Raw genomic sequence first — 23,820 nt, 5'->3', positions numbered from 1 at the left:
CAAGGGCCGGTTCCCCAGCAGCTGCCGGTGGTGGGAGGGCTGGGCGTGCCCTGGCCGCACACGGGGCTGCGGGCTCTGTCCTCTGACCATCCGCCGTTGCGTTTCTTGCCACGTGCCCCTCGTGGCCTGCGCTGGAGCAGTGCCAGGCTGTGTGTGCTCGGGCCCCATCGGCCTCTCTGCGCTTTCTGGGCTCATTGTTCCCGCTGACGGGATCCCTGCCTGCCCACCCGCTCTCCCAGTTTTGCTGGACTGGCGTCAGCCCCCAGGCCTCCCTCCGAAGTCTCGTCCCCAGTGTAACCAGAGCAGCCCTGGGGTCTCCCCCTGCCGGCTCTAGGCAGCCCACGGCTTTGTGAATGTCCTTAGAGTGTAAGTTAATCAGCAAATACGAACGGCCACCTTTCAGGCTTTGAGTGGACCCCCGAGGGGGCTGTGCAGAAAGCTGCTGATGTGGGGAAGCGGACTTGGCCCAGTGGTTAGGGCGTCCGTCTACCACATGGGAGGTCCACGTTCAAACCCCGGGCCTCCTTGACCCGTGTGGAGCTGGCCCACGTGCAGCGCTGATGCACGCAAGGAGTGCCCTGCCACGCAGGGGTGTCCCTGTGTAGGGGAGCCCCACACGTAAGGGGTGCGCCTCGTAAGGAGAGCCGCCCAGTGTGAAAGAAAGTGCAGCCTGCCCAGGAATGGCGCCGCATGCACGGAGAGCCGACACAGCAAGACGACGCAGCGAAAAGGGACACAGACTCCCGCGCCGCTGATGACAACAGAAATGGACAAGAACACGCAGCAAATGGACACAGAGAACAGATAACTGGGGGGAGTCGGGGTAAGGGGAGAGAAATAAATAAAATCTTAAAAAAAAAAAAAAAAGAAAGCTGCTGACGTGGCCGCCCCTGAAGTGACCGCCTGCGGCCACAGGACCGGCTGCCCTTGGGCACGATGTATCCGTGTCTGCAGAGCTGCCACGCCGTCAGGCCCCGCGGAGCGCGGCCGGGTGCCCCTGGGAGGGGCAAGGCCGGGGGCACCCCCAGGGTGAGGAGGCACAGGTGGGGGGGCAGGGCAGGGAGCAGATGGGGGCCGTTCCTGCGCCCGGCGGCCCCGCGAGCTCGTCCACGTGCTCAGCTCCCACCCCCCGCAGGGCCCCCCTCACCTGCGCCCCAGCCACCCCCAGCGCAGTCGCACCTCCTGGGGACTGGGGCCGTGCAGGTGGCCCGCCCGCAGCAGCGCCTGTGTTTTACCAAGAGGTGGGGAGCTTGGGGGCACACGGGGGTCTGGGGCGCTGCCTGAGGACACATCCCGCGGAGCTCCTGGGACCCGCAGCGGCTCGTTTGCCCTGTGACAGTGCCTCTTGCGCATCGTCTTCACCTGGACACGCCATCGTCCCCCAGACCGGCCCTGCCTGGAAATCCTGCCCCAGGGATGCCCGCGTCCCTCCAGCCCTCGCCACCCTGCGTGCTCGCGCTCCGCTGCCGTGTGCCCCGAAGGCAGGCTGGCGACCGCCGCCTTGGGCCCCCAGCCCGCAGGCGCAGCAGGGGTGGGCGAGTCCCGGGGCGCCGCTCCCGGGCCGGCCCGGCCCACGCGGTGCCCGCGGCGCCCCGTTCAGCGACGGCACGCGGTGGCTTGGGTCGGGCAGTTGCCATTTACGCCACAGAAAGCAGCAGATGGTACAAACTGGAGCTTTTCCTTTTCTTTTTAATCTAGAAAGAAGCCACAAAAGGAGCATTAGCTGACACGTTAGCCTCAGTTAGGAGCAGAGCTAGTGTCCAGAGGAAAAAAGATCTGTCCTCTGAGGCTGAAGCCATCGGCCAATGGCCTTGGAGACACAGACAGACAAGGGCGGCTGGGCCCGCCCCGGGCGAGAGTCAGCTGCACTCCTGGGTGGCCGGGCACGGGCTGTCCTCCCAGCTGAGCGGAGCAGATCTCGGTCATCAGGAGGAGGGACACCCCAGAGCCCGGCAGGTGCTAAGGGGCCCCAAAGACCTGAGGGTGGGGCTCTACGCTTCGGCTAAGCCGAGGGGGCCGGAAGCGGAGGGAGAGCACCCCGCCTTCGCCCGAGCCCCCATCTACGTTTCCCCAGGTGAGTGGGGGCGACAGCGGGGCTGGGGCACGGGGAGATGGTGACCACCTAAAAAATGCCGCTGACTCCTTCCCTTTGCTCTTTTTTTTTCCCCCCTCTCTCTATTTTTTTAAAATGTTGCATTAAAAAAATATGAGGTCCCCATAAACCCCCCACCCCCCAGCCCCCTCACCCCACTCCTCCCACATCATCGCGGCACATTCACTGCACCTGGTGAACACATTTTGGAGCGCTGCTGCCCCACATGGACAGTGGTCTACATTGTAGTCCACACTCTCCCCCAGTCTACCCCGTGGGCCATGGCAGGACACACAACGTCCAGCATCTGTCCCTGCAGCACCACCCAGGACAACTCCAAGTCCTGAACATGTCCCACAGCACATCTCTTCTTCCCTCTCCCGGCCCTCAGCAGCCACCGCGGCCACTGTCTCCACATCAATGCTACAGTGTCTTCCTTTGCTAATCACAGTAGCTCCAGAGTAGAATGCCTGTCAGTCCACTCCAGGCCAAAGTAGCCCGAGCCCAAGCCGCCAGCTGGACGGAGGCTTGTCTCGCACACGCGGCCCCACTCCCGGGCCTGCCCTGGACGCACCCCCTGCTGGCGCCTGAGATGTCCTCTGCTGGCACCGGCCGCCCCTCCCAGGGCCTGGACCGGGGGACGGGGAAACCCCCGGGGGACCAGCTGCGGGAAGCCCCTGCCCGAGACACCTGCTCCAGCTTCCCCTCCGGCTTCCTGCCCGTTGGTTTCCGTGGACAGTTCGTGGCCAAGCAGGTCGGAGGTCAGACGATTTCTATTGTCTCCGAAGGCCGTGCTTCCCCACCAAAGGGTCTGTGCTACGACAAGGCCCGGGAGTCCTGGGCGGGCGGGTGTGCAGTCGGGGTGGTCTTGGGGGTCCGCCTTGTGTGGACACAGCCTCCGGGAAGGGCCTTTGGAGGGGGGTCCGTGTGTGGATGCTGGCTGTGGCCCGAGGCCCCAGTCCCACCGCCTGGTGCTGGCGGTGAGTGCACCCTGTGTGGGTGCTCTGGGGGCGGTGGGTGCCCCGGGGGCCGAGGTGACCCCCAATGCCCGAGGCCCCTGTCCCACCGCCTGGTGCTGGCGGTGAGTGCACCCCGTGTGGGTGCTCCGGGGGCGGTGGGTGCCCCGGGGGCCGAGGTGACCCCCAATGCCTGGGCCCGGGCAAGGCCCCTGCCAAGGGGAGGGGTGGGGCCTGCTTCTCAGGGGCAGGCTTGGGGGTCTGGCAGGCTGGCCCCCTGCGGGGCTTATTCCCGTTTTGCAGGGGTGCGCCGTTCCCGGGGGGTCTTGCTCGACAGAAGTGGGGTCTTCTGGAGCAGTGGGGGGAGGAGGGGGCTGCCGCTGACCGCCTGGCAGGGGGAGCTGGGACTCAGGCTCAGGGCGGGAGACGGGAACGCGCCACGGCGCTCCTGCCCGTTCTGACCATGGTCGCGGCATGGCGTGGCTGCGTGCAGGTAGCCGTGGCTCTGCCAGCATGTGGGCTGCCAGCCGGGTGGGCTTGGCGTGCCGCACCAGCACGCGGGCCTCTCGGGGCACGCGGGGCCCACGGAGCAGGGCTGGGTGGAATGCGCGGCGAGGCTCCCCCTGCAGGCCCCCCCCTGCAGGCCCCCCCTGCAGGCCCCCGCTTGCAGGCCCCCCCCTGCAGGCCCCCCCCTGCAGGCCCCCACTGCAGGCCCCCTCCCAGCCCGGCCCTCGCTCCGCACGCTTGCGGGAGGGCCTGCAGGCAGCTCGGGTGAACCCATGGCTGCTGGGGGACGTGCTGGGAGGGAGCAGGGCAGCTTTTTCCGGGTGACGTGGGGCCCCCCTGAGCCGGGGGCAGGGGTTCAAGGGAGGGGCGGCTGTCCACCCCAGCCCGGAGCGGGCAGTGGCCACGCCTCCCCCAGGCCTCTCCCGGGGCCGGGGCGAGCCGTGCCACCCAGCACCCTGGGAGCGTCTGCACGGAGGAGCAGGCTGCAAAGGGGCAGCCGACAGGTTGAGGGTCCCCAGGCTGTCTGCGGTTACTCTGCGGCTTAGGTGTGTCGAGCAAAGGAAAGAGGACCCTCAAGCGATGTTCAGGGAAAAGGCCCCTGTGCTCGGAAGCCTGGGGACCCCCAGCAGTTACACACGCTGGTCTAATGGGAACTGCTCCTGCCACGGGGCGGGGCCTGTCGCACCAGCAAAACTAAACTGCACCCAGGCTCTGCCCCCCAGTGTGAGTCTATTCCCCAGAAACGAAGCCTCAGAGCAGGGTTCTGTGCACAAGGTGTTTATTGTCGGCAGTGGCAAAAAATGGAGGTCCCTCCACAAGGATGTGATTTAACAAATCATGGCACATTTACAGCGTGTAATATTACACAGAAATTAAAAAGGACCTGTTATCTAGCCAGTCAGTGGCTGGCCTGCAGAGCGGCTCACAATGCAGTGTTGTTAGAGAAACAAATGGCAGAGGAGAAATATAATCTGTATAATTATGGTATTTTTAAAAGGAATAGTCAACTGAAAAGCCTTTGTATTTCTGTGCGCGGTGGAGGAGGCTACACATCAGCTGGAAGAATGAATGGGGTTGGGGAAGGTCAAGCGGGAGGCAAGAAAACAAAAATCACAGGAAAATGAATAAAAGCTGAGCATGAAGTTAAGTGAAAATTTAGAACATAAAACCTCATGATTACTCTTTCAAAAGTGAACATTTGCCTCTGCAACTAGGCCAGGACTAGAAGATAATGGGGAAACGAACACGTGACTTAATCAGATAATGGGATTGTGCGTAAGTTTTTGCTTTGGATTTCTGTTGTAATCTTAATGCCGCTTTTACAAGGGACGTATTTTAAAGAGTCAATACTTGGAGGGGACAAGAAAGCAGTGGTGAAATTATTCACATTTTAAAATGGCTGTATACAGAATAATTCAAAAGCCCCTCGCAGTGTCTTGCACACACCAGCCCTCGATGAACCTTGAAGAGGAAAAACAGACCCAGAGCCCCCCGCCCCCACCTCACGATTCACAAGCCCGAGCAGGAGGTTCAAGCACAGGCACCCCAGGAAAAGCCCGTCAGGACAGTTCGCCTCTGAGTCATCCTGGACAAGCTCACGTCACTCCCCGTTTAAATCTGGTTCCTGGAGCTATTGACAAAATGAGAAAAGGCAGCAATTACAGAGAGTGCACTGCAGAAGGCTCAGCGTTTTCACGGAGGAAATGAAGTCATTCCTTCCAATGAGACTGATGAGAGCAGGTCTGGGAATTGCACCAGCCTCTGACACTTTTTCTTGTTTTTTTTTATGGCTATTTTTTATGAATAAAAAATTGGCACGCGGGAACGGCCTTGGTGTGTCCTGTACTTCTCTCTCTCTCGGATCTAGACTTTAGCAGGACTGTGGACACAGAAGGAGGGCGGGGGTCCTGCAGCAGGGAGAAGGAGTGGGCGTTCTGCAGAGGGCGGCGCCAGGGGAGGAAGCCAGGGGAGGGGGCGCCAGGTGAGGAAGCCAGGGGAGGGGGCGCCAGGTGAGGAAGTGGGGGGAGGAGGCGCCAGGTGAGGAAGTGGGGGGAGGGGGGCAACAGGTGAGGAAGTGGGGGGGTGCCAGGTGAGGAAGTGGGGGGAGGGGGGCAACAGGTGAGGAAGTGTGGGGGGGTGCCAGGTGAGGAAGTGAGGGGAGGAGGTACCAGGTGAGGAAGTGGGGGGAGGAGGCGCCAGGCGAGGAAGTGAGGGGAGGGGGGCGCCAGGGGAGGAAACCAGGGGCGCCCTGCAGCCCTGCCTTCCAGGCCTTTCCGGTGTCGCCTTGCTAACCCGATGGCAGGGGCTCAAGCCGGCAGCCCCCAGCAGGCGGGTTTTAGAACACTTGGGGTCACCCGTCTGGCTACTCCCTTTGTTTCTTACAGACTCTCTTTGAAGGAGAACTGATACCATCCAGCAGCTTTCATCTCCGAATACGGTTCCCAACTCCCGGGCGCTGTGAGAACGCCAGGTGCATCTTGCAGCAGTAGGATGACTGTTTTTATTTAAGTCACATCCTGTTTTATAGCATGCAACGGGGTGGCGTAGCTGCTCTCTTTTACGGCACAAGTGAATCCCTCGTGGCCCCCTGCAGCACTAGCTCCTTTCCGACCTGGATGATGAACGTCTTAGAGGAGCAGTGGTTTGCAGAAGTGGGACCCCTCTCCAGCTGTATCCAGGCCAGGTGTAAAGGAAGGTGTATTTAAAACTAACTGTGTTTCAACCTTATTGAAATAAAGTTATTAAAAAGTAAAGAACAGTCGTATGTACATGAAAACATGCACAAAGGCTTAAGGAAACACAAGAAAGCAAGTATGTCATTAAAAATTATTTTCTTAAATACACAGACTATTTCAGAGAGGGGAACAGCAGACACTTACCCTGCTTCTGAAATAAAAATCTTAGTGCCATGGAAACATCTTGCTGTGGGTTGAGTCAGTTCTGGGAAGCAGCCTGGCAGTATTTCCTTACGAAGCGATCTCGGGGCCTTTCTCTAGCTTTTTTCTATTGTGCTTTGATCAGGGAAATTAAACTAAACCTCCGTCTGATGAGGCATCGTGGTGCAGAACCACAGGTGCAGCTCCCGTCAGTTATTTCCAAATTCCACTAGAGAGAGGGTTTGGATTTGGGCCCTGCACCCGCCAGGTGGCCCTGACACACCGGGGTCCAGCAGGGCTGACCCCAGCTCGGCCTCTTTCTAGCTGTGTGGCTCGGGGTGCGTTGCTCCATCTCGCTACCTCAGTTTCCCTGTCCATCAAATGGGAATAACGCCTGCCTCGAGGAGTTGCTGGGAAAACTGCGAAGGGCTTGGCACAGCTCCTGGAGAGTCTGCCTCTTCCCCAAACATCGACTGCGTGGTACCGTGTGCCAGGCGCGCCGCCAGGGGCTGGGAAGTCAGGCCAGGCCACTGAGCTCCCTGGAAGGGCCTGGAAGGGGCTCTGGGCTCTCGCCTCATCAAGGACAGACGCAGACGGAACACGGGAGTAAGGGGCGATGCGCTGACAACGACGCGCTGCTCTCTGCTCCGCTCGGGACACGGGTGGGGCCGAGGCTGGGGGCAGTTCCGGCCGCCTGCGAGGCCGGCTGCCCCACTGCAGGCTTATCTCACCAGAAGCCAGATGAGGAGCAGCAGGCCTCCAAAAACCGGCGCGCCCCCCACGAGCCGCGGCCCCGCCGCCCTGTCCGGCCAAAACTTGCAGCGCTTGAGGGCGCAGAGCTCCCTGATGAGGCGGCCCAGGACGCGCCGGTGCAGCGTGTCCTGCCCCTCGTGGGCCAGCTCTGCCTGGTTGGCCAGCTGTGTGGCGTTGACACAGCCGGCGACGAGCGCCTCCTTGGTCACGTTGGCCTCGGCGCAGCCGTCGTACAGGATCCCGTCCGGGAGCTGCCAGTAGTTGGCCTCGTAGTACCTGTTGCCCTCGGCGCCAAAGTCGATGTCCAGCCTGCGGCCCTGCCGGACGAAGGCGCCCGGGCGCTGCTCGGCCACCCGCGCCTCTGTCACCTGCGCCGCGCCCGGAGCCGCCTTCCGGTTCCACTTGATCCTGTGCTTTATGCCCCTGGCCTTGACCATGGACAGGTGTCCCGAGAGCAGGACGCAGACGATGGCCAAACGCCAGCCCCCCAGGTGCTTCCTCATTGCGTCAGGCCTGCAAGAGCCGAGGGTGCGGCGGTCACTCCCCCCGCGGGGCCCCCACCACCCTCCCGGAGGCCTTAGATCAGGAGCGGCGTTCTCTCGGCCTTCACCTTTTTCAAAAAGCATGATCGTGTCCCCTGCTTGGGCTGCACAGGTTTAACACAAATCCCAAGTTCCTTTGCTTTTGCCTGGAATTACACCCAGACAGGTCAGAGGCTGTAACCGGCGGTTACAAGTGCCTTTGAGGGAAGCGGATGTGGCTCAACAACAGGGCATCCGTCTACCACCTGGCAGGTCCAGGGTTCAAACCCCGGGCCTCCTGACCCACGTGGAGCCGTGCCATGCTCAGTGCTGATGCATGCAAGGAGTGTCCTGCCACGCAAGGGTGTCCCCTGCATAGGCGAGCCCCACGCGCAAGGAGTGTGCCCCGTAAGGAGAGCCTCCCCATGTGAAAAAAGCACAGCCTGCCCAGGAGTGGCACCGCACATACGGAGAGCTGACGCAGCAAGATGATGCAACAAAAAGAGACAGGGTTTCTTGGTGCCGCTGACAAGAACACAAGTGGACACAGAAGAACACACAGGAAATGGACACAGAGAGCAGACGGGGAGCGGGGGAAGAGGGGAAAGGGAAAAAAAAGTCCTTTGGGTCTGCGGGGGAAGCAGGCTCGGGACCTGGTGCCTTCTGTAGTTCTCCCGGGTCTTTAGAATCGAGGGGCCTTGAGGTACAAGGGGCGAATCGGACCTCTGGGCACAGGCCGTGCTCCTGGGGTCCCTCTTTTCCTCCTTCGCCCTCAGCGCACCATCTGGGCACGCTCCGCTGCCTGCCGAGCCAGGGCTCAGTGGTCGTGGGGGCGGGAGAGGGAGGGGGCTGGAGCTGGAGTGTGGGGACTGCCCCTCTCCCAGATTGTCCTTCCCGATCTCGGCCCTGGGGACGTCCCTGCCCCAGCTTCCTCTGTGCGCTTACTCGGCGCGGGCCTCGGTTCAGCGCTCCCCTGGCACCACCTAGTTTATTCTCACGTGGGGTCAGTGCAGTAGCACCCCACTCGACGACGTTGAGCCGGGACCCAGGGACGTTAAGGAACTTGCCCGAGGCTGCGCTGCCGGGGGGCAGGTGTGAGCCAGCCCTGCTGGACTCTGCACCCCGCGTGCCCACCGCCGGGCCCCTGCCCGCCTGAGCCCTGGCAGGGGGCGGCGCTCGCGTCCTGCACGTGGAGGGCTACCCCGACAGCCCCGTGGGAAGTTCAGAGGGAAGGAGGCGCCGCGGAGGACGGCGGGCCCAGGGGGGCACCGAGAGGCTCTGCAAGGTGACCCGGGCAGCGGCAGGTCAGGGGGATGGCCCTTGGGGAGCCCCAAGGTCACCTCCCAGGGCACCCCGCGCCCGGGCCTGGGTGCCTGTGGCAGGGGAGGAGCTCGACCTGCAGCTGTGCCCCCAGGCCCAGCGGTGCTGCCAGTCCGGCTTCTGAGCCCCTGGCCACTTCCAGGTGTTCCCAGAGGGTTTGTCCTGGTGACATTTTCAGCTACAGGGTGACTTTGGTTCTTGGTAGAAAAACAAGCAAAACGTGCCCAAGTCTGCACCCAGGGGCCCCTGGAGCGGCAGAGGCGTCTTCCTCTGGGCACTGGCCGGTCCCTGCCCTGGGTGGGCAGATGGGCGCCCGGCCGCACAGGCCCCCCAGGCCCCCAGCCCCGCCCCAACCCCAGTGCGCCCGACCCACTCCTCCCAAGTGGCCCCCGGTGAAGCAAGCACCCACCTCCTAAACGGGGGCCCCGCAGCCGCGCTGTCAGCCCCACGCCTCTCGGTGGAAAAAGTTAAATAAGAATGAAAGCGTAGTAAAGCACGACGAGCTATTCACATTTAAATAAAGGAGAGCAGCCGAGAGGAAGAAATGCGTGTGCTCAAGCAGGGCTGAAGAGCAAAGCAAGACCTGGCCGGCCGCCACCTGCCGGGGCTCCAAGGAGGGGCAGGCGAGGCCCGACCCTAGCCGCTGGGCCGCTTCCCCCGCTCCGCCGTCCCGGGGTGGGGAGGGAATCCCCGCAAGCCCGGGCAGAGGCCAGATCGCGACGCGCCCCGCCCAGCGCGGGACCCGGGACCCTGCACCGTACCTGGGCGAGTGCTGGGGTGTTGGCGCCGTGCTCCTGCGGCCCCGCCACAGCCCATCCTGCTATATATGGGCCGCGGGGGAGGTGGAGCCCTGCTGCCGCCAAATATGGCAGCCCCCAGCCTCAGGACCAATCAGGGGCTCCCGGCCCCCCTCCCATGGGGTGGACCTTCTCAGGGCTCCCCGCAGACGTCCCTGAGCATCTGGCCAAGTGCAGATGGGGTGGGAGGCAGGAGGGTGCCAGGAAACGCTCTCCGGCGGCGTCCAGGGAGTGCAGCTGCAGCTGGCCGGGGGAAAGCCCCAGGGGGTGGGCACCTGGGCAGGCTGTGCTGGGCACTATGCCCGCGCCGGGGGCCCACCTGGAGGGGGCAGCAGGGCTGCCGGGTGCAGGGGCGGCCGGGGCGCTTCCCGCATGCAGCTCCGGGGCCGTGAGAGAATGTGGGAAGGGTCGCGTACCCAGCCGAAGCCGCGGAACCCGGGGGCAGAGGCAGGTGGAGGTGAAGCCCCCCGCGGGGCGGGCGCCCTGGCCGCAGGGTGCCAGGCGCCCGGGAAAGCGTCCCTGCGCGGGGGAGGCTCCCCTGGCCTGGGGGCCGTCGGGGACCCTCTGCCGCCCTCACGGCGAGCTAAAATCCAAGGGAGTTCTGGAGGGGACTGTGGGGCCAGAGCTCCCGCCAACAGAACGCGCCCTGTGTCCCGGACACCTGAGGTCACCTCGCACGCGCCAGCTGCGCGGGTGCTCCCGGGACGAGCGGCAGGTGGCGCCAGAAGAGCGCAAAATCCCTGGGCCAGTGCGGGCGGGAGCCTCCCGCACCTGGAGCCCGCCCGCCCGCCCTGCTCGCGCTCCAGCCGGCCGTCCCTTCTCCTCTGCTTCTGTTTTACATTTTTATTTCACTTTCCTCTGTCTTCTTTTCCCCCTAACATTTCCGTTTTCCTCCTGGAGTCGCAGGCCTTCCGCGCGTGTGAGCACACTCACACCAGTTGTGTAAACTTACGGAAGATTTTTAAAATGCAGAGGAGAAGAGCCATTCTGTGTCCCTTCCCAGGGACAGCGTCAGGGAACGCTGAGTGCCGAGGGAGGCGGGGGCCCCGAGCCCGTGCGCTCAGAGGTGGGCGCGGGAGCGGCCCCGGGGGAGGTCATGGGCCCTGCCGCCCAAGGTCGCCCAGCCGCGCCCGAAACCTGCGTTCCCGCCTGCGGCCTGGGGGCCTAATCTCCAGCCCCCGTGGGCAGGGCGGGGGCGGGGGAGGCAGGCGTCAGCTGATGAGGCTGCACATTCCTCCTGCGTGAACAAAAGGCCCTTCTCCAGGCGCAGGGGCACGGGGAACTGGGCGGGAAGGCCGCCCGGGCTGCCGCCCCCACCCCGCGCCTGGGAAGAGGGGCCCCCCCCCGGGCGACGAGTGGCCTGGCTCTTCCCTGCTCACTCGGCGGAGCTTGTGTTCTGGCTGCAGCGAGTCCACCAGGGACGGGGTTGAGGCAGAGCAGCCCCAGGAAGTGGTGGAGGACGTTGAGACCACACGTCTGTGTGCGTCGCCACAGGCCCGTGGCACACTCGTGGGGCGTGCATGAGCGGTGGAATATTAGGCCAAGCTGAAAAAAACAAGGAGCATTCTGGAAGGCGTTAAGTACCTCAGTTCCTACGTTTGATGATTGCTTGGACCTGCTTGAGAGCATTGATAAATAAATACAGCCATCTTTGGGCTACAACTTGCCTCGCCAAACCACGTGGACACGGACGGGCCACGTATTGGAAGATGGCCCCCCGTGTCTTTGTTTTTTTGAAGATTTAGCAGTGTCTGTTCCGTGCTCGGGGCCAGGCGCTGCCAGCGAGCGGGGTGCATAGAGCTGGCTAAGCCAGGCGCCCCTGCCGGAGGGGCTCGGGTCTAAAGGTTGAGAAACAATCGAAACGTGCTTCAGAAAATAACACTGGTTAGTTGTGTAGCTACAGCTGTAATCAAGTCTTTTTCTTTTTGTTGACATATAGTAACACACAGAAAGGGGGACACACCCTAAGCGTAGCGTGTGGTGTGTTTCCACACACTGGACACCCACGCAGCCTGCCCCCAAAGCCTCCTCGTGCCCCCTTCATGCCAGCTCCCCTCGCCAAGAGGAACCTCTGTCCTAACTTTTACACCATTGTTTGGTTTCACCTGCCTGGCGCTTTATACAGGTAGAATGAGGAGCCCGTGATCTCTTGTGTCCGTCTTCCTTTGCTCAAGATCCATCCCCCCTGCGAGCAGTTGTCGGCTGTTCAGTCCACGTTGAGAATATTGCACGCCTGCTTTACCATCCCCGAATCGTGGCTCTTTGGGGGCTTCCAGTTTGGGCTCTTAGGAATTGAGCCTTTTGGCAGACATCGGATCGCATTTCTATCAGGTGTATACAAGGAGCCACTTGTGTGTCGTAGAATATACCGACAGCCAGCAGCTGTATTCTTAGAATCCTGATTTACGCAGATGTTAAGTGTGGGTCCCACAGCACGTGGCACAGAGCCGCACGCTCGGCTGGGTCCCGAAGGCGAAGGACCACGAGCCATTGCTCAGGTTTGCCCTGCACCGAGCCCCTCACTGCCCTTCTGGCCCTTGGGTGAGGACGGCATCTCCAGAACTGCATGGACTGAAGCTGGCAGCCCGTGTGCCAGAGGGCGGCTGGGGACCCGGGACCCCACGGGGGGACGTGGCAAAGCAGCCAGAAGAAACTAACAGGGAGAAAGACGGCAGTTTTACAGTTAGTTAAAAAAATAATCAAGGCTGGAGGGGTGGAGACCCGTCCTGGTGGAACTTGGAGTTCTGTGACTGTAACCGTCTAGAAGCGTCGCCTGGGCGGGAGGGCGAGCTGTGCTTGGAGGAGCAGAGGCTGTGCTGGCGGAAGCGCCACTCCTCGGCTGTGCTCCCGGTAGCTGGAGTTTGGTGGGGGGATGGGAGGTGGGGATGGGAGGTGGGAGGGTGGGAAGGAGGAGGGGAGCAAGGTGAGGGAGGGCAGAGAACTTCCGGGGCATATCAGGGACCCCTGGAGGCACTAGCTCACGTCAGGCATCACCAGGTGTTTGTGGAGTTGGACACTTGCAGGTGACAAATAGGGAGCCCCTGGGGCTCAGAACAGGCTACGAGGATGAAGCCTGCGCTTCGAGGGGTGCTGCTGTGGGCGCTGCCTAGAAAGGGCGGATGGGGGAGGTGCAGACACCAGCCTGCCCTACCAGTTCCTGATGGGCGCAACGCCCCGACTGCCACCACTCCAGGCTCCTCTTCCACCATCTCCAAGCTCCTCATCCACCATTTCCAGGCTCCTCATCTACCATCTCCAGGCTCCTCGTCCATCATCTCCAGGCTCCTCGTCCACCATCTCCAAGCTCCTCGTCCACCATCTCCAGGCTCCTCATCCACCACCTTCATGCTCCTAATCCACCACCTTACAGCTCCTCATCCACCACCTTACAGCTCCTCGTCCACCATCTCCAGGCTCCTCGTCCACCATCTCCAAGCTCCTCGCCCACCATCTCCAAGCTCCTCATCCACCATCCCCAAGCTCCTCGTCCACCATCTCCAAGCTCCTCATCCACCACCTTCAAGCCCTCATCCACCACCTTACAGCTCCTCATCTACCATCTCCAAGCTCCTCGTCCACCATCTCCAAGCTCCTTTTGTCCACTATCTCCAAGCTCCTCATCCACCATCTCCAAGCTCCTCGTCCACCATCTCCAAGCTCCTCGTCCACCATCTCCAAGCTCCTTTTGTCCACTATCTCCAAGCTCCTCATCCACCATCTCCAAGCTCCTCGTCCACCATCTCCAGGCTCCTCGTCCACCATCTCCAAGCTCCTCGTCCACCATCTCCAAGCTCCTCATCCACCATCTCCAGGCTCCTCGTCCACCATCTCCAGGCTCCTTGTGCACCATCTCCAAGCTCCTCGTCCACCATCTCCAAGCTCCTCGTCCACCATCTCCAAGCTCCTTTTGTCCACCATCTCCAAGCTCCTCGTCCACCATCTCCAGGCTCCTCGTCCACCATCTCCAGGCTCCTCATGCACCATCTCCAAGCTCCTTTTGTCCACCATCTCCAAGCTCCTCGTCCACCATCTCCAGACTCCTCGTGCACCATCTCCAAGCTCCTCGTCCACCATCTCCAAGCTCCTCGTCCACCATCTCCAGACTCCTCGTCCACCATCTCCAAGCTCCTCGTCCACCATCTCCAGGCTCCTCGTCCACCACCTTCAAGCTCCTAATCCACCACCTTACAGCTCCTCATCCACCACCTTACAGCTCCTCATCCACCATCTCCAGGCTCCTCGTCCACCATCTCCAAGCTCCTCGTCCACCATCTCCAGGCTCCTCGTCCATCATCTCCAAGCTCCTTTTCCACCATCTCCAAGCTCCTCATCCACCATCTTCAAGTGCTCCTTGTTCACCACCTTCAAGCTCCTCGTCCACTTTCTTCAAGCTTCTTGTTCACCATCCTCAAGCTCCTTGTTTGCTACCCGCCCTCCCCTCCCCTCACTGCATTTCTCATTGTCTCTGATGTTTTTTTTCAAAACATAATTAACTTGACGATTTGATCTGCAGTGTTTTCTCTCCCTAATGAGCAGGAAAGCATCCAAAAGGAGAAACGCCTCTGCAAGGGGAGGAGGCCCCTGGAGCAGGTGAGGGGGCCTCTGATTTCCAGTCTTGGGTGGACACCAGCAGGTCAGGAGCAGGACGCCCAGCCCTGGCCCCACCGGCACCACCAGCTGGAGGACAGCCTTGGCCTTCCTCACACAAGGCACCTCCTCAGGCGGCGACAGGCAGGTGGGAGCGCGCACCTGCGCGAGGAGTGTCGCTGCCCCGTCACCATTTGTTGCAGCTGCTGCTTGTTGAACTCTGCTCTGGCACTGTTGAAGAACAGAATCCAGAACGAATCCTGCCCCGGAAATATTTTCAAGTGTAGTAAGCTGCTTTGAGCTCACAGGCATGTTAGCACATGAGCTGTCAGAAGTAGTCACCAAGTGTTTACGCCGTGCCAGCATCTGGCGAAGGCCCAGGAGGCTCCTGCCGGAGCCTGAGAGCCCGGGTGGGGCGGGCCGAGCCACTGAGCCCACCAAACAGGGACAGGCAGGAGAGGGGCCCGGGCTGACCGCAGAGCCGGCGCCGGGGAGCCTGAGTTTAAAGCGCGCCGGAAGAACCACGCACGTCAGAGGAGCGCTCCCAGGGCCAACTCAGCTGTGCCCGCAAACCTGACCCGACCCCCGGGCCCTCAGGAGGCTCCCGTGCTGTCGGCCGCCCCCTGCCCGCCCCCAGGGGAGCGCGGTCCTGCCTTGGGATGCCCCCGGCCACTGCCCCCACTTGGTGTTTTCTGTCCAGGGCAGTGGGTGCTCGCCGCGCCCGGCTTCTTTGCGCGAGTTAAGTTGGTGCATTCCTCCACGGTGCTCCGGCAGCTGTTTTCCGTTCTCCCTGCTGCACGGTGCTCGGGGTGCGACGAGCCAGGCGTCTGTCCACTCGCGCCTGGTGGACACTGGGGAGCTCCCAGCCCGGGGCTTTCATGAACAGTCTTGGGCACGTCTCGGGGTGGGGATGTGGGTCGTAGTGCCTGGGTCTGTGCGGCTCTGGCCGGTACTGCCCAGTCCACTAGGTCCCCAGCCGGGAGGGGCCGCGCCGGGCCTCCCCTCGCGGGTAGCCACTGGATGCTCTGCAGAGGCTCCTTTCCACGCCTGCCTGCCCCACGGCGTCCGATGGGCGCAGCCTTGCCTTGTCGCAACAGGGACCGCGTGTTCGTCACACACAAGGACAAAGCACAAAGGTGCGTGGGTGCCAGGCCTGGGCTTTCACTAGGGGCTAACTGGAGGATCTGGGGAGATACGTGACCGCGGAGAGGAAGAGCCGTGTCTTCGTTTTCCCTGAGCTCTCCTGAGAGAAAAACGCAGGAGCAGGCGCAGCCCCAGCCGCCCGGGCGCGGCGCCCCGCAGCCGCGGGCGTTTTCGCCCCTCGGCACAGGTGAGGCTGCCGGGCACGCTGGGGCTGCCCGGGCGGGGGTTTCGCTGCGAAAACCGGTCAGTCTGGGGCAAGCGGGGGCGCGTAGGTCTCCCCAGCTCTGGGCGTTGCAGAGCTCTCATCTGTTCTGGCGCCGTGGCGGTGGGGCAGGCGTTAGGCCCGCCTGCAGGGGTGGTTGGTGCACTAAGACGATCTGAGGTCACCGCGTTAGAATGGTTCAGGGACTCTCCGTCTAGCTGGCTTTCTTGGCCAATGGCATCTTTTCTTGCAGGTATTTACGGGCTTTGTTCTGAGCAGCTCCCGTGGGCTGGGGCAGATTGGCAGCGGCGTCCACGGCAGGGCAGCTCTTTCGGTGGGGTCCTGATGTGTAAATAGGAGTTTGCTAGGTGGAGACGGGGTCAGGGAAGGACATTTCAGAAGGCACAGTGCCAGGAAAGGAATGGAGGCACGTTCAGTGGGACTCCAGGTGAGATCCTTGGTGAGCCTGAACACTGCCCGTGAGATTAGACCCGTGTAAAGAGGATGGCGGGGAGCCGCGAGTGCTAGTGCGTCATCCACGGCCCTGCGCCTGCGCCCCTGCGTCTGACGGGACACGCCAGCGAAGCACGTCAGAGTGTAATCACCCGGGGCAGGTCCTCGGGGAGGGCTTTCTGGAAGGAAGGCAAGGGGCTGGGTCTTGGGGGCGTGAGGGCGAGCCGGAGGTAGCACCTGTTGCAGGAGGTAGCACCTGCTGCAGGTGTGCTGAAGGAGGCCCTGGGGAGGGAGAGGGCCCCTCTGCTGCGCTCCACCCCTGTTCCTGCACTGTCCTGAGGAAGGGCACTCTCCTGAAGAGAGCCTTCTCCTTTCCAGCGCTCCACGCGGGAGCCCCCGGCTCGGCATGGCCACAGCTGCTCTAGCAGTGCCGAGACCAGCCCCCTGGGAGGCAGGCCCACAGGCTGCCCCGCAGCCCCCTCCCCTTAGCTGCCACATGGAAACATTTCGGGTTTTCCAAACAGACGAGGACTCCAGCCTTCTCTGGTCGTTGGACCCAAGTGGAAGCGCCACGTAGCTTTGGGACAGATCAGGTGTAAGTGCAGGCCAGTGCACGAATCAGAGGGGCAACCCTTGAAGGGTCTGGTGAGGCCTCCGAGGAGGGGCCAGCTGGTCGAGGTGGTCGGGAAAGGAGCACGGCATGGGCGGTTAGGGAGCCTGAGGCTCTGCCGGTGCTCCATGCTGCACGGCCTGGTACTCATGACACCCCGGCTGGCCCAGGCAGTGCGCACCTGCCCAGGGAGTGCCCGTCCACACAACTTCCCTGCGAGTGGATGGGGACAGTGTACACCTGCCCAGGGAGTGCCTGTCCACACAACTTCCCTGTGAGTGGATGGGGCCAGCGTGCACCTGCGCCGGGAGTGCCCATCCACACAACTTCCCTGCAAGTGGATGGGGCCAGTGCGCACCTGCCCAGGGAGTGCCCATCCGCACAACTTCCCTGTGAGTGGACGAGTGTTGGAGATTTGGACCCGAAGGGTATCGGGAATGAAAGAAAGAGAAAAGGGGGAAGGAACGCGTGAGAGAGCCGGGATCAGTGGGTCTGCGAGTAATAACTCCTCAGACAACTTTATTGTTTACAAGGGGCTCTCTGTATACCCCAGTGTACGTGACAACAAGCAGGAACACGTAGCCTATGTGACATCAAGCAGCGTTACCCATAGTCTAAGGAATTTTAAAAACTCTTATCTCAGGGTACAAAGTCTAAGTGTTCTATTCACTACAAAAGGTATGTGCTCATCTTTTCTTTCAGCCTTTAACAGCTTCATCCCATTTGCTGGGAACTCTTAATTACCATATTCCTTAGGGTGCAAGCGTAGCCATGGAGACAGCACGTCTCTCCTTGCGAGGCCACTGTGCCTCAGTTTCCAACAGACAAGGAGTGGCTGGGCCAGCACGGACCTGCCCAGGGAGTGCCCATCTGCACAACTTCCCTGCGAGTGGACAAGGAGTGGCGGGGCCAGCACTGCTGGGGCGGATGGGGAAGGCGGGAGCAACGCCGCCTTCTCGGGAAAGGGTGAATTCCCGCCACGTGGATGCAAAGTGTTGACAGGTTGTGGAAGAGGAGTTTGTAACCTGGTGGAAAAGGCAAGTCCTGGAAGCAGCACAAAAACTGGCCACTCACTTGCTCATTCATTCAAGACCCAGAGCTTTTTCTTGAGGAAACTCCGGCCTTTGTGATGGGTGAAGGAGCCGAGTTCCTGCCACCCGCGGGTAACGTGCTTCTGCTCTGGTGGCCACTCCGCGGTGGACGGACTGGAGCTGCCTCCAGGATCGCTTCCTGCAGGAGGGCCCGGCAGGCCCGGCGCCCGAGCCTGGGTGACCCAACATTGCTGGGCTCCCGGTCACATTACTTAACTTTTTAAAAACAAAGACTGTTGTATTGATTTTTTCAGCTTTCATCCATTTTTCAGGCTTTGATTCTGTGGCCAGAAAGGGCTTGGGCTAAGATTTGTGAACACGGCGGGCCTAAGGCGCTAATGCTTCTGTACTGACTGGTTTTTTTGAGAAAGAAAAAACACCTGTGAGAAAAACGAGTGGGCCGAAAAGGCCTTAGATTAAACCCCAATCTCCATGGCGTACCTGGCCTCGCCTCTCATCACTTTTTCTCAGGTAGGTAATTCTGTACTTTGAAAGATGCAGCGTCTTTAGGAGATAGACTTGACATAGCATGGAGTTCATCCTCTTAAAGCGTACAATCCATCACCACTCCAACGCCAGAGTATTCTCATCAATCCAAAAGGGAAACCGGCACCCGCCAGCGGCCGCGCGCCCTTGCCCCTCACCCCAGCCTGGGAGCCGTGACTGCGTTTGGCGTCTGTGTGTTCGCCTGCTCTGGGCGTGTCATGTACGTGGAGCCAGCGCGTGGCCCTTCGTGCTTCTTCTTTCACTTAGAAGGTTTCCAAGGTCCGTCCTCGCTGAGCAAGTGCAGAGCTACGTTCCTTTTTATGGCCAAATAAATGCTCATTGTCTGGCGAACACGGCTTTGCTGTGAGCCAGGCGCTGGCCGCCCCCGGGGATGTGACTCTCCTCCATTTTGCGCTGTGGTTTCCCTCTTGACTGGGAGATACTTGAAGCCACATCAGGTGCCCAATTACTCTCCGGTTTCCAGGGATTCGTTGGACGGAATCCTGGCTGACTGGCGAGTGCCTCTCCCGGCAGGCTCTGGGCAGCGTGCCCGGCCAAGCTGGTCAAAGGCAGATGTGCAAAAAGGAAAAAGAATCGGATGTGCAGCAGAGCGGCAGCGAGTCTCCCCCGTGGGGGGCCGCGGAAGCGCGCTGTAAAACCCTCAGGGCTGGGGACGGTTCCGGCCGAGGACCCGGCAAGTCTCCCTCACGCTTTCCTGCGCTCATCAAAGGTCCGGAGAGGTTTCTTTTCTTTTTTTTAGGGTAGACCATGGGATGCATTAGCTTCTGTGTGAGGCTGGGACAATGTCTCAATTAAGGCATCGTCGGGCGACGCTTTCTTCCCAAGCCCGGCTGCCGGGGCCCCTGGGTCCCTCTGCCATCAGCAAGGCACGCGTGGCGTCTTGCTGGGTTCTCCCTTCTCCCCGGTTTTGCTGATTTCGGCTTCCTGCTTCTTTCCCTGTGTGTGTTCACTCTACTTATAAAGGGCTCCAGTAAGAGGATTCAGACTGTCCCGACTGGGGGGCCACAGCTTAGCTGAAGTCGCCTCATCCAAGCGGCCCGCTGCCCCCAGGAATTGATTAACTTCAAGAACGAGCTTTTCTGGGCACACGCAGCTCCAAACCACCACGATGGCCAGAGAGCGGGCGGCCCCTGCCTCGCCTGCAGCCCGCCCTCGTCCCTCCACCAGCCTCTCACTCATGTTAGGTCTGCGCCGTCGCCCTCACAGAATTTTCTCGAGAAAAAGTACCCGTGGGTCACACCGGTGTTCCCAAGTCCAGTCCAGGACGGCCGCGCTCTCACCGCTGAGCACTCCTTCTCCCACTGGGGACGCGGGCGCTGTGGGCTCGGCAGAGCGACTCGCCCTGCCTCAGAGCTGTTTCTTGAGGAAGAGCTGGTCCACGAGAGTAAACCCACCGTCAGCGTGGTGCCGCCGTGCGCCAGGCTCCCCTGGAAGGCAGTGTAGAGAGGGGCCTTCAGAGAGGGTGAAAGAAAAGTCGTCCCCATGGAGCTCAAAGGACATGCAGAGACTCCAGGGGAAGGAGGGAAGCGTGGTTTTGGCTAGAAAAAGAGAACGTGGTTTCCCTTCCCGCTGGCCTCTGGTTTCTTAGCTCGGACATCGGGCAAGAGCAGCTGGCTCCTAGCCGGGGATCTGGAATCCTGGAGCCCTCAAGGTGGGTCCCCCGCCTGCGGGAGCTGGGGCCTTGCCAAGGTGAGGTTGGCCACCGAGAAACCCCAAGGGCCACCGTGCGCGTGTGGCAGCCACTGCGAGCAGGACGACGGGCACGCCTGGGTGAGGAGCAGGGGCAGGCCCTGGCAGCTCCCTGAGTCTCAGCGAACACTCCCGGAACCAGCAGGCGCTAAGCCGGGGGGACAGTGTGTGGCAGGGACGCTATCTGGCTTAGAGTTTTGCATCTTTGTCGGTGTGACCCAAACTAAACAAGTTCGGTGGGTCATGGAATTCCACTGTGTGCCAGCCTGGGGGCGTGGGGTGGTTTGGGGGCTGTCTTCAGATCCTCCACTTGCTGTGCCGTGGGCCCTGCTGGCAGCTCCCCGGCAATGCTTGTGGGGAACCCAGGCTGTGGGGGCAGAGGCGGACTGGACGGCGGCGCCGTGGCTGTGGGAGCTGGGCCGTGTGGCCGCGTCGAGGCCCCGGCATTGCAGACGTCTTGAGCCGAGTGGAGATGGCTGCCCCGCTCTGCTCTTCTGGAAAGAGGCCATCACCGGCGAGGAGGGGCAAGGGAGACAGGGCCCGGAAGGCTGAGGTGACCGCTCCAGTGACGGAGCTGAGAGATGGCGTCTTGCCATCCCCAGATTCCAGTCACGGCTTTGCCTTTTTAGAGAAGGCGGGAGGGAAGTGTTAGATGTGTTCACACAGTTCGGGGCGAAGGGCTCCCACCCCAAGCACCCAGGGGGCTCCAGCGGGAGGGCCCCTGCCTGGAGACGCGAGAGGACCAGGGTTCATTGGAGCGCCCGCGGCCTGTGAAGAGGCCTGGCTCCTGAGGGGGCTCCCACTGTGGAGTGCGGGGCCCGCGGCCTGTGAAGAGGCCTGGCTCCTGAGGCGGCTCCCACTGTGGAGCGCGGGGCCCGCGGCCTGTGAATAGCTTTGACTCCTGAGGAGGCTCCCACTGTGGAGTGCGGGGCCCGCGGCCTGTGAAGAGGCCTGGCTCCTGAGGGGGCTCCCACTGTGGAGCGCGGGGCCCGCGGCCTGTGAATAGCTTTGACTCCTGAGGAGGCTCCCACTGTGGAGTGCGGGGCCCGCGGCCTGTGAAGAGGCCTGGCTCCTGAGGGGGCTCCCACTGTGGAGCGCGGGGCCCGCGGCCTGTGAAGAGGCCTGGCTCCTGAGGAGGCTCCCACTGTGGAGCGCGGGGCCCGCGGCCTGTGAAGAGGCCTGGCTCCTGAGGGGGCTCCCACTGTGGAGTGCGGGGCCCACGGCCTGTGAAGAGGCCTGGCTCCTGAGGGGGCTCCCACTGTGGAGTGCGGGGCCCGCGGCCTGTGAACAGCTTTGGCTCCTGAGGAGGCTCCCACTGTGGAGCGCGGGGCCCGCGGCCTGTGAAGAGGCCTGGCTCCTGAGGGGGCTCCCACTGTGGAGTGCGGGGCCCACGGCCTGTGAAGAGGCCTGGCTCCTGAGGGGGCTCCCACTGTGGAGTGCGGGGCCCGCGGCCTGCGAATAGCTTTGGCTCCTGAGGAGGTTCCCACTGTGGAGTGCGGGGCCCGCGGCCTGTGAAGAGGCCTGGATCCTGAGGGGGCTCCCATTGTGGAGTGCGGGGCCCGCGGCCTGCGAATAGCTTTGGCTCCTGAGGAGGCTCCCACTGTGGAGTGCGGGGCCCGTGGCCTGTGAACAGCTTTGGCTCCTGAGGAGGCTCCCACTGTGGAGTGCGGGGCCCGTGGCCTGTGAACAGCTTTGGCTCCTGAGGAGGCTCCCATGTGGAGTGCTGGGGGCTGTGCACGGGACAGTGAGGAACGAAGTGCCTGGCGGCACAGATAGGACGTTGCGTCGAGCGGCATTAGGTCGCCGACCTGCCACCAGGAGCTGTGGGGAGCCGTCGCCGTCTCCAGGAGCTGGGCACAAGCAGCAGGACTGGGGCCTCCTCAAGTCATCGCAGGCGAAGGCAGAGAGTTGCCCCAGGGCGTGACCCTGGGACATGGCGGAACGTCTCTGGACCAGGGTGAAAACAGGGAGCCCTTACCAAGTCACGCTGTATGTGTGTCAGTTAATAAACACATCACGCCTGCCCAACACGGCCCATGAGAACCATGTGTGTTCGAATTTCCATTCAAGCTCACAGAGCCCCTGAGCTCTTCCCTCAGGCCCTTGGGGTCTGTGGACCCGGCTTACGAAGGCTGCTCTAGACCATCGGGATTGTGAGGGGCGTGCTGGGAAGCCCCGATGAGCCCACCTGTGCCACGGGCCGGGCACGGAGCCCGGTGCGGGCAGCCTTAGAGCTGCAGGTCTCTGAGGAAACTGGAGCTGGGCCCCTGCGGCCCCCGGGACTTAGAGACAACAGCTTTCATTAGAAGATATTTGGTCAGTGTAAATTCTTTGGAAAATATAGAAACAATACAGAGGAACCTAAAAATCCCCTGCCCGCCCCCCACCACCCAGCAGCGACCACTGCCAACAGCAAGACCCGTGGAGTTTTGGTATTTTTCTGTGTATTTATAGATTTTATTTCTTCATTTTATAAAAATTGGCTATACTGCCCTTAGAGATTCATAGTCTCTTTTCACTGAAGCTCACATCACGCACTTCGCTGAGGCATGGGGCTCAGGCGCTGCGCAGCCGTCCACGGCACGGCCCCGGGAGTGCAGGTCGGCTCCTCAGGCCAGTCTAAAGATTCCCCGGCGGAGGCAAGCAGACCGCCGCCCTCAGACTGGCAGGCTGCTGCAGGTGAGCGCAGGCCTCGAGAAGCTTCTGCAGCACCTGGCGCTTCCTAGAGCTCGCCACGGGGGTGCTGGGGAGTCGGGTGTATTGGGGGTACCTGGGTGTGGGGACCAAGAGGAAGGAGAGGAGGGGCCACCGAGGGTGGTGGCGAGGTGGGGCCTCTGGAGACGGGGCGAGCAGCGTCCCCACACGCAGCCTGGCCTCGCCGAGAGCGACTTCTGAAATGCCTTCAGGCAAAGCCTTCGCGGCCTCCCAGGGCCTTGGGGGGCTGCCCCCCACCTGCAGGGCTGGAGGAACACCGAGCAGGGTGCCTCTTCTCCCACCCCGGCCCACCCTCCTCCCGGGGCTCGTGGTCACAGGCGTGGCCGCCCAGGCGCACGTCCCAGCCCCGTGTCCCAGCCCCCTGTGGCCTCGCCCACGGCCATACAAGGTTCCGCTGGGTGGGTGGAAATGGGGCCTGCCGGGTGCTGGGTGCTGCCGTAGGCCGTTCGGGCTGAGAGCTCTCTTTGGGGGTGCCTGGAGGGTGGCCAAGGGAGGGGGCTGCACAGCGGCTGGGAGCGGGCTCAGCGCGGGGCAGGGGCTGGGGCAGGGGCTGGGGCGCGGAGTAGCGCCCCTGAGGCCCAAGTCGCCGCCCGATGGGCGTCGGAGCACCAGCTGGGCCCAGCGGAGCCGGGCGCAGAGGCGCGCTCACCTCCTAGAGCCCCCGCGCCCTCCTTCCCGGCCGGTTTCACAGGCAGGGGGTGGTCTCCCCACCAGCTCGCCGGCCCTGCATCGACCTAGGTCCCCGTTTCTCAAGGGGTGGACTCTGAGCCAGCAGCACCTGGGGTGGTGAGACGTGCAAATCCCAGCCGCACCCCGACACTCCTGGACAGAACCTTGGTGTGTGTGTGTGCGTGCACACGCACAATCCGTGTTTAGCTGTGTGTGTGCATGTAATCTGTTTAACTGTGTACATGCATGTGTGTGTGTGCAGTCTGTGTTTAACAGTGCATGTATGTGCATGTGTGTGCATGCAATCTGTTTAACCAGGTGCATGCATGTGT

The 23,820-nt window shown here is 62.1% G+C and overlaps 1 protein-coding gene across 1 annotated transcript; it reads right to left on the bottom strand.

Annotated features, from left to right (window-relative positions):
- Positions 1-4,316: 4,316 nt before the first annotated feature.
- PRND (prion like protein doppel) lies at positions 4,317-9,841 on the bottom strand. Its single transcript, XM_071211521.1, has 3 exons — positions 9,787-9,841; positions 6,435-7,697; positions 4,317-5,185 (listed from the first exon to the last, which is right to left on the bottom strand). The coding sequence occupies exon 2, from the start codon at positions 7,685-7,687 to the stop codon at positions 7,154-7,156; it is 534 nt and encodes a 177-aa protein (XP_071067622.1). The 5' UTR covers positions 7,688-7,697; positions 9,787-9,841; the 3' UTR covers positions 4,317-5,185; positions 6,435-7,153.
- Positions 9,842-23,820: the final 13,979 nt, after the last annotated feature.

This window comes from Dasypus novemcinctus, chromosome 24 (genome assembly GCF_030445035.2).
Source record: "Dasypus novemcinctus isolate mDasNov1 chromosome 24, mDasNov1.1.hap2, whole genome shotgun sequence".
Classification (NCBI taxonomy): Eukaryota; Metazoa; Chordata; class Mammalia; order Cingulata; family Dasypodidae; genus Dasypus; species Dasypus novemcinctus.
This window is presented reverse-complemented; position numbering and strand designations above follow the sequence as displayed.

Coding starts and splice junctions, on each gene's coding strand:
- PRND (XM_071211521.1), bottom strand. CDS start 7,687: ATGAGGAAGCACCTGGGGGGCTGGCGTTTGGCCATCGTCTGCGTCCTG.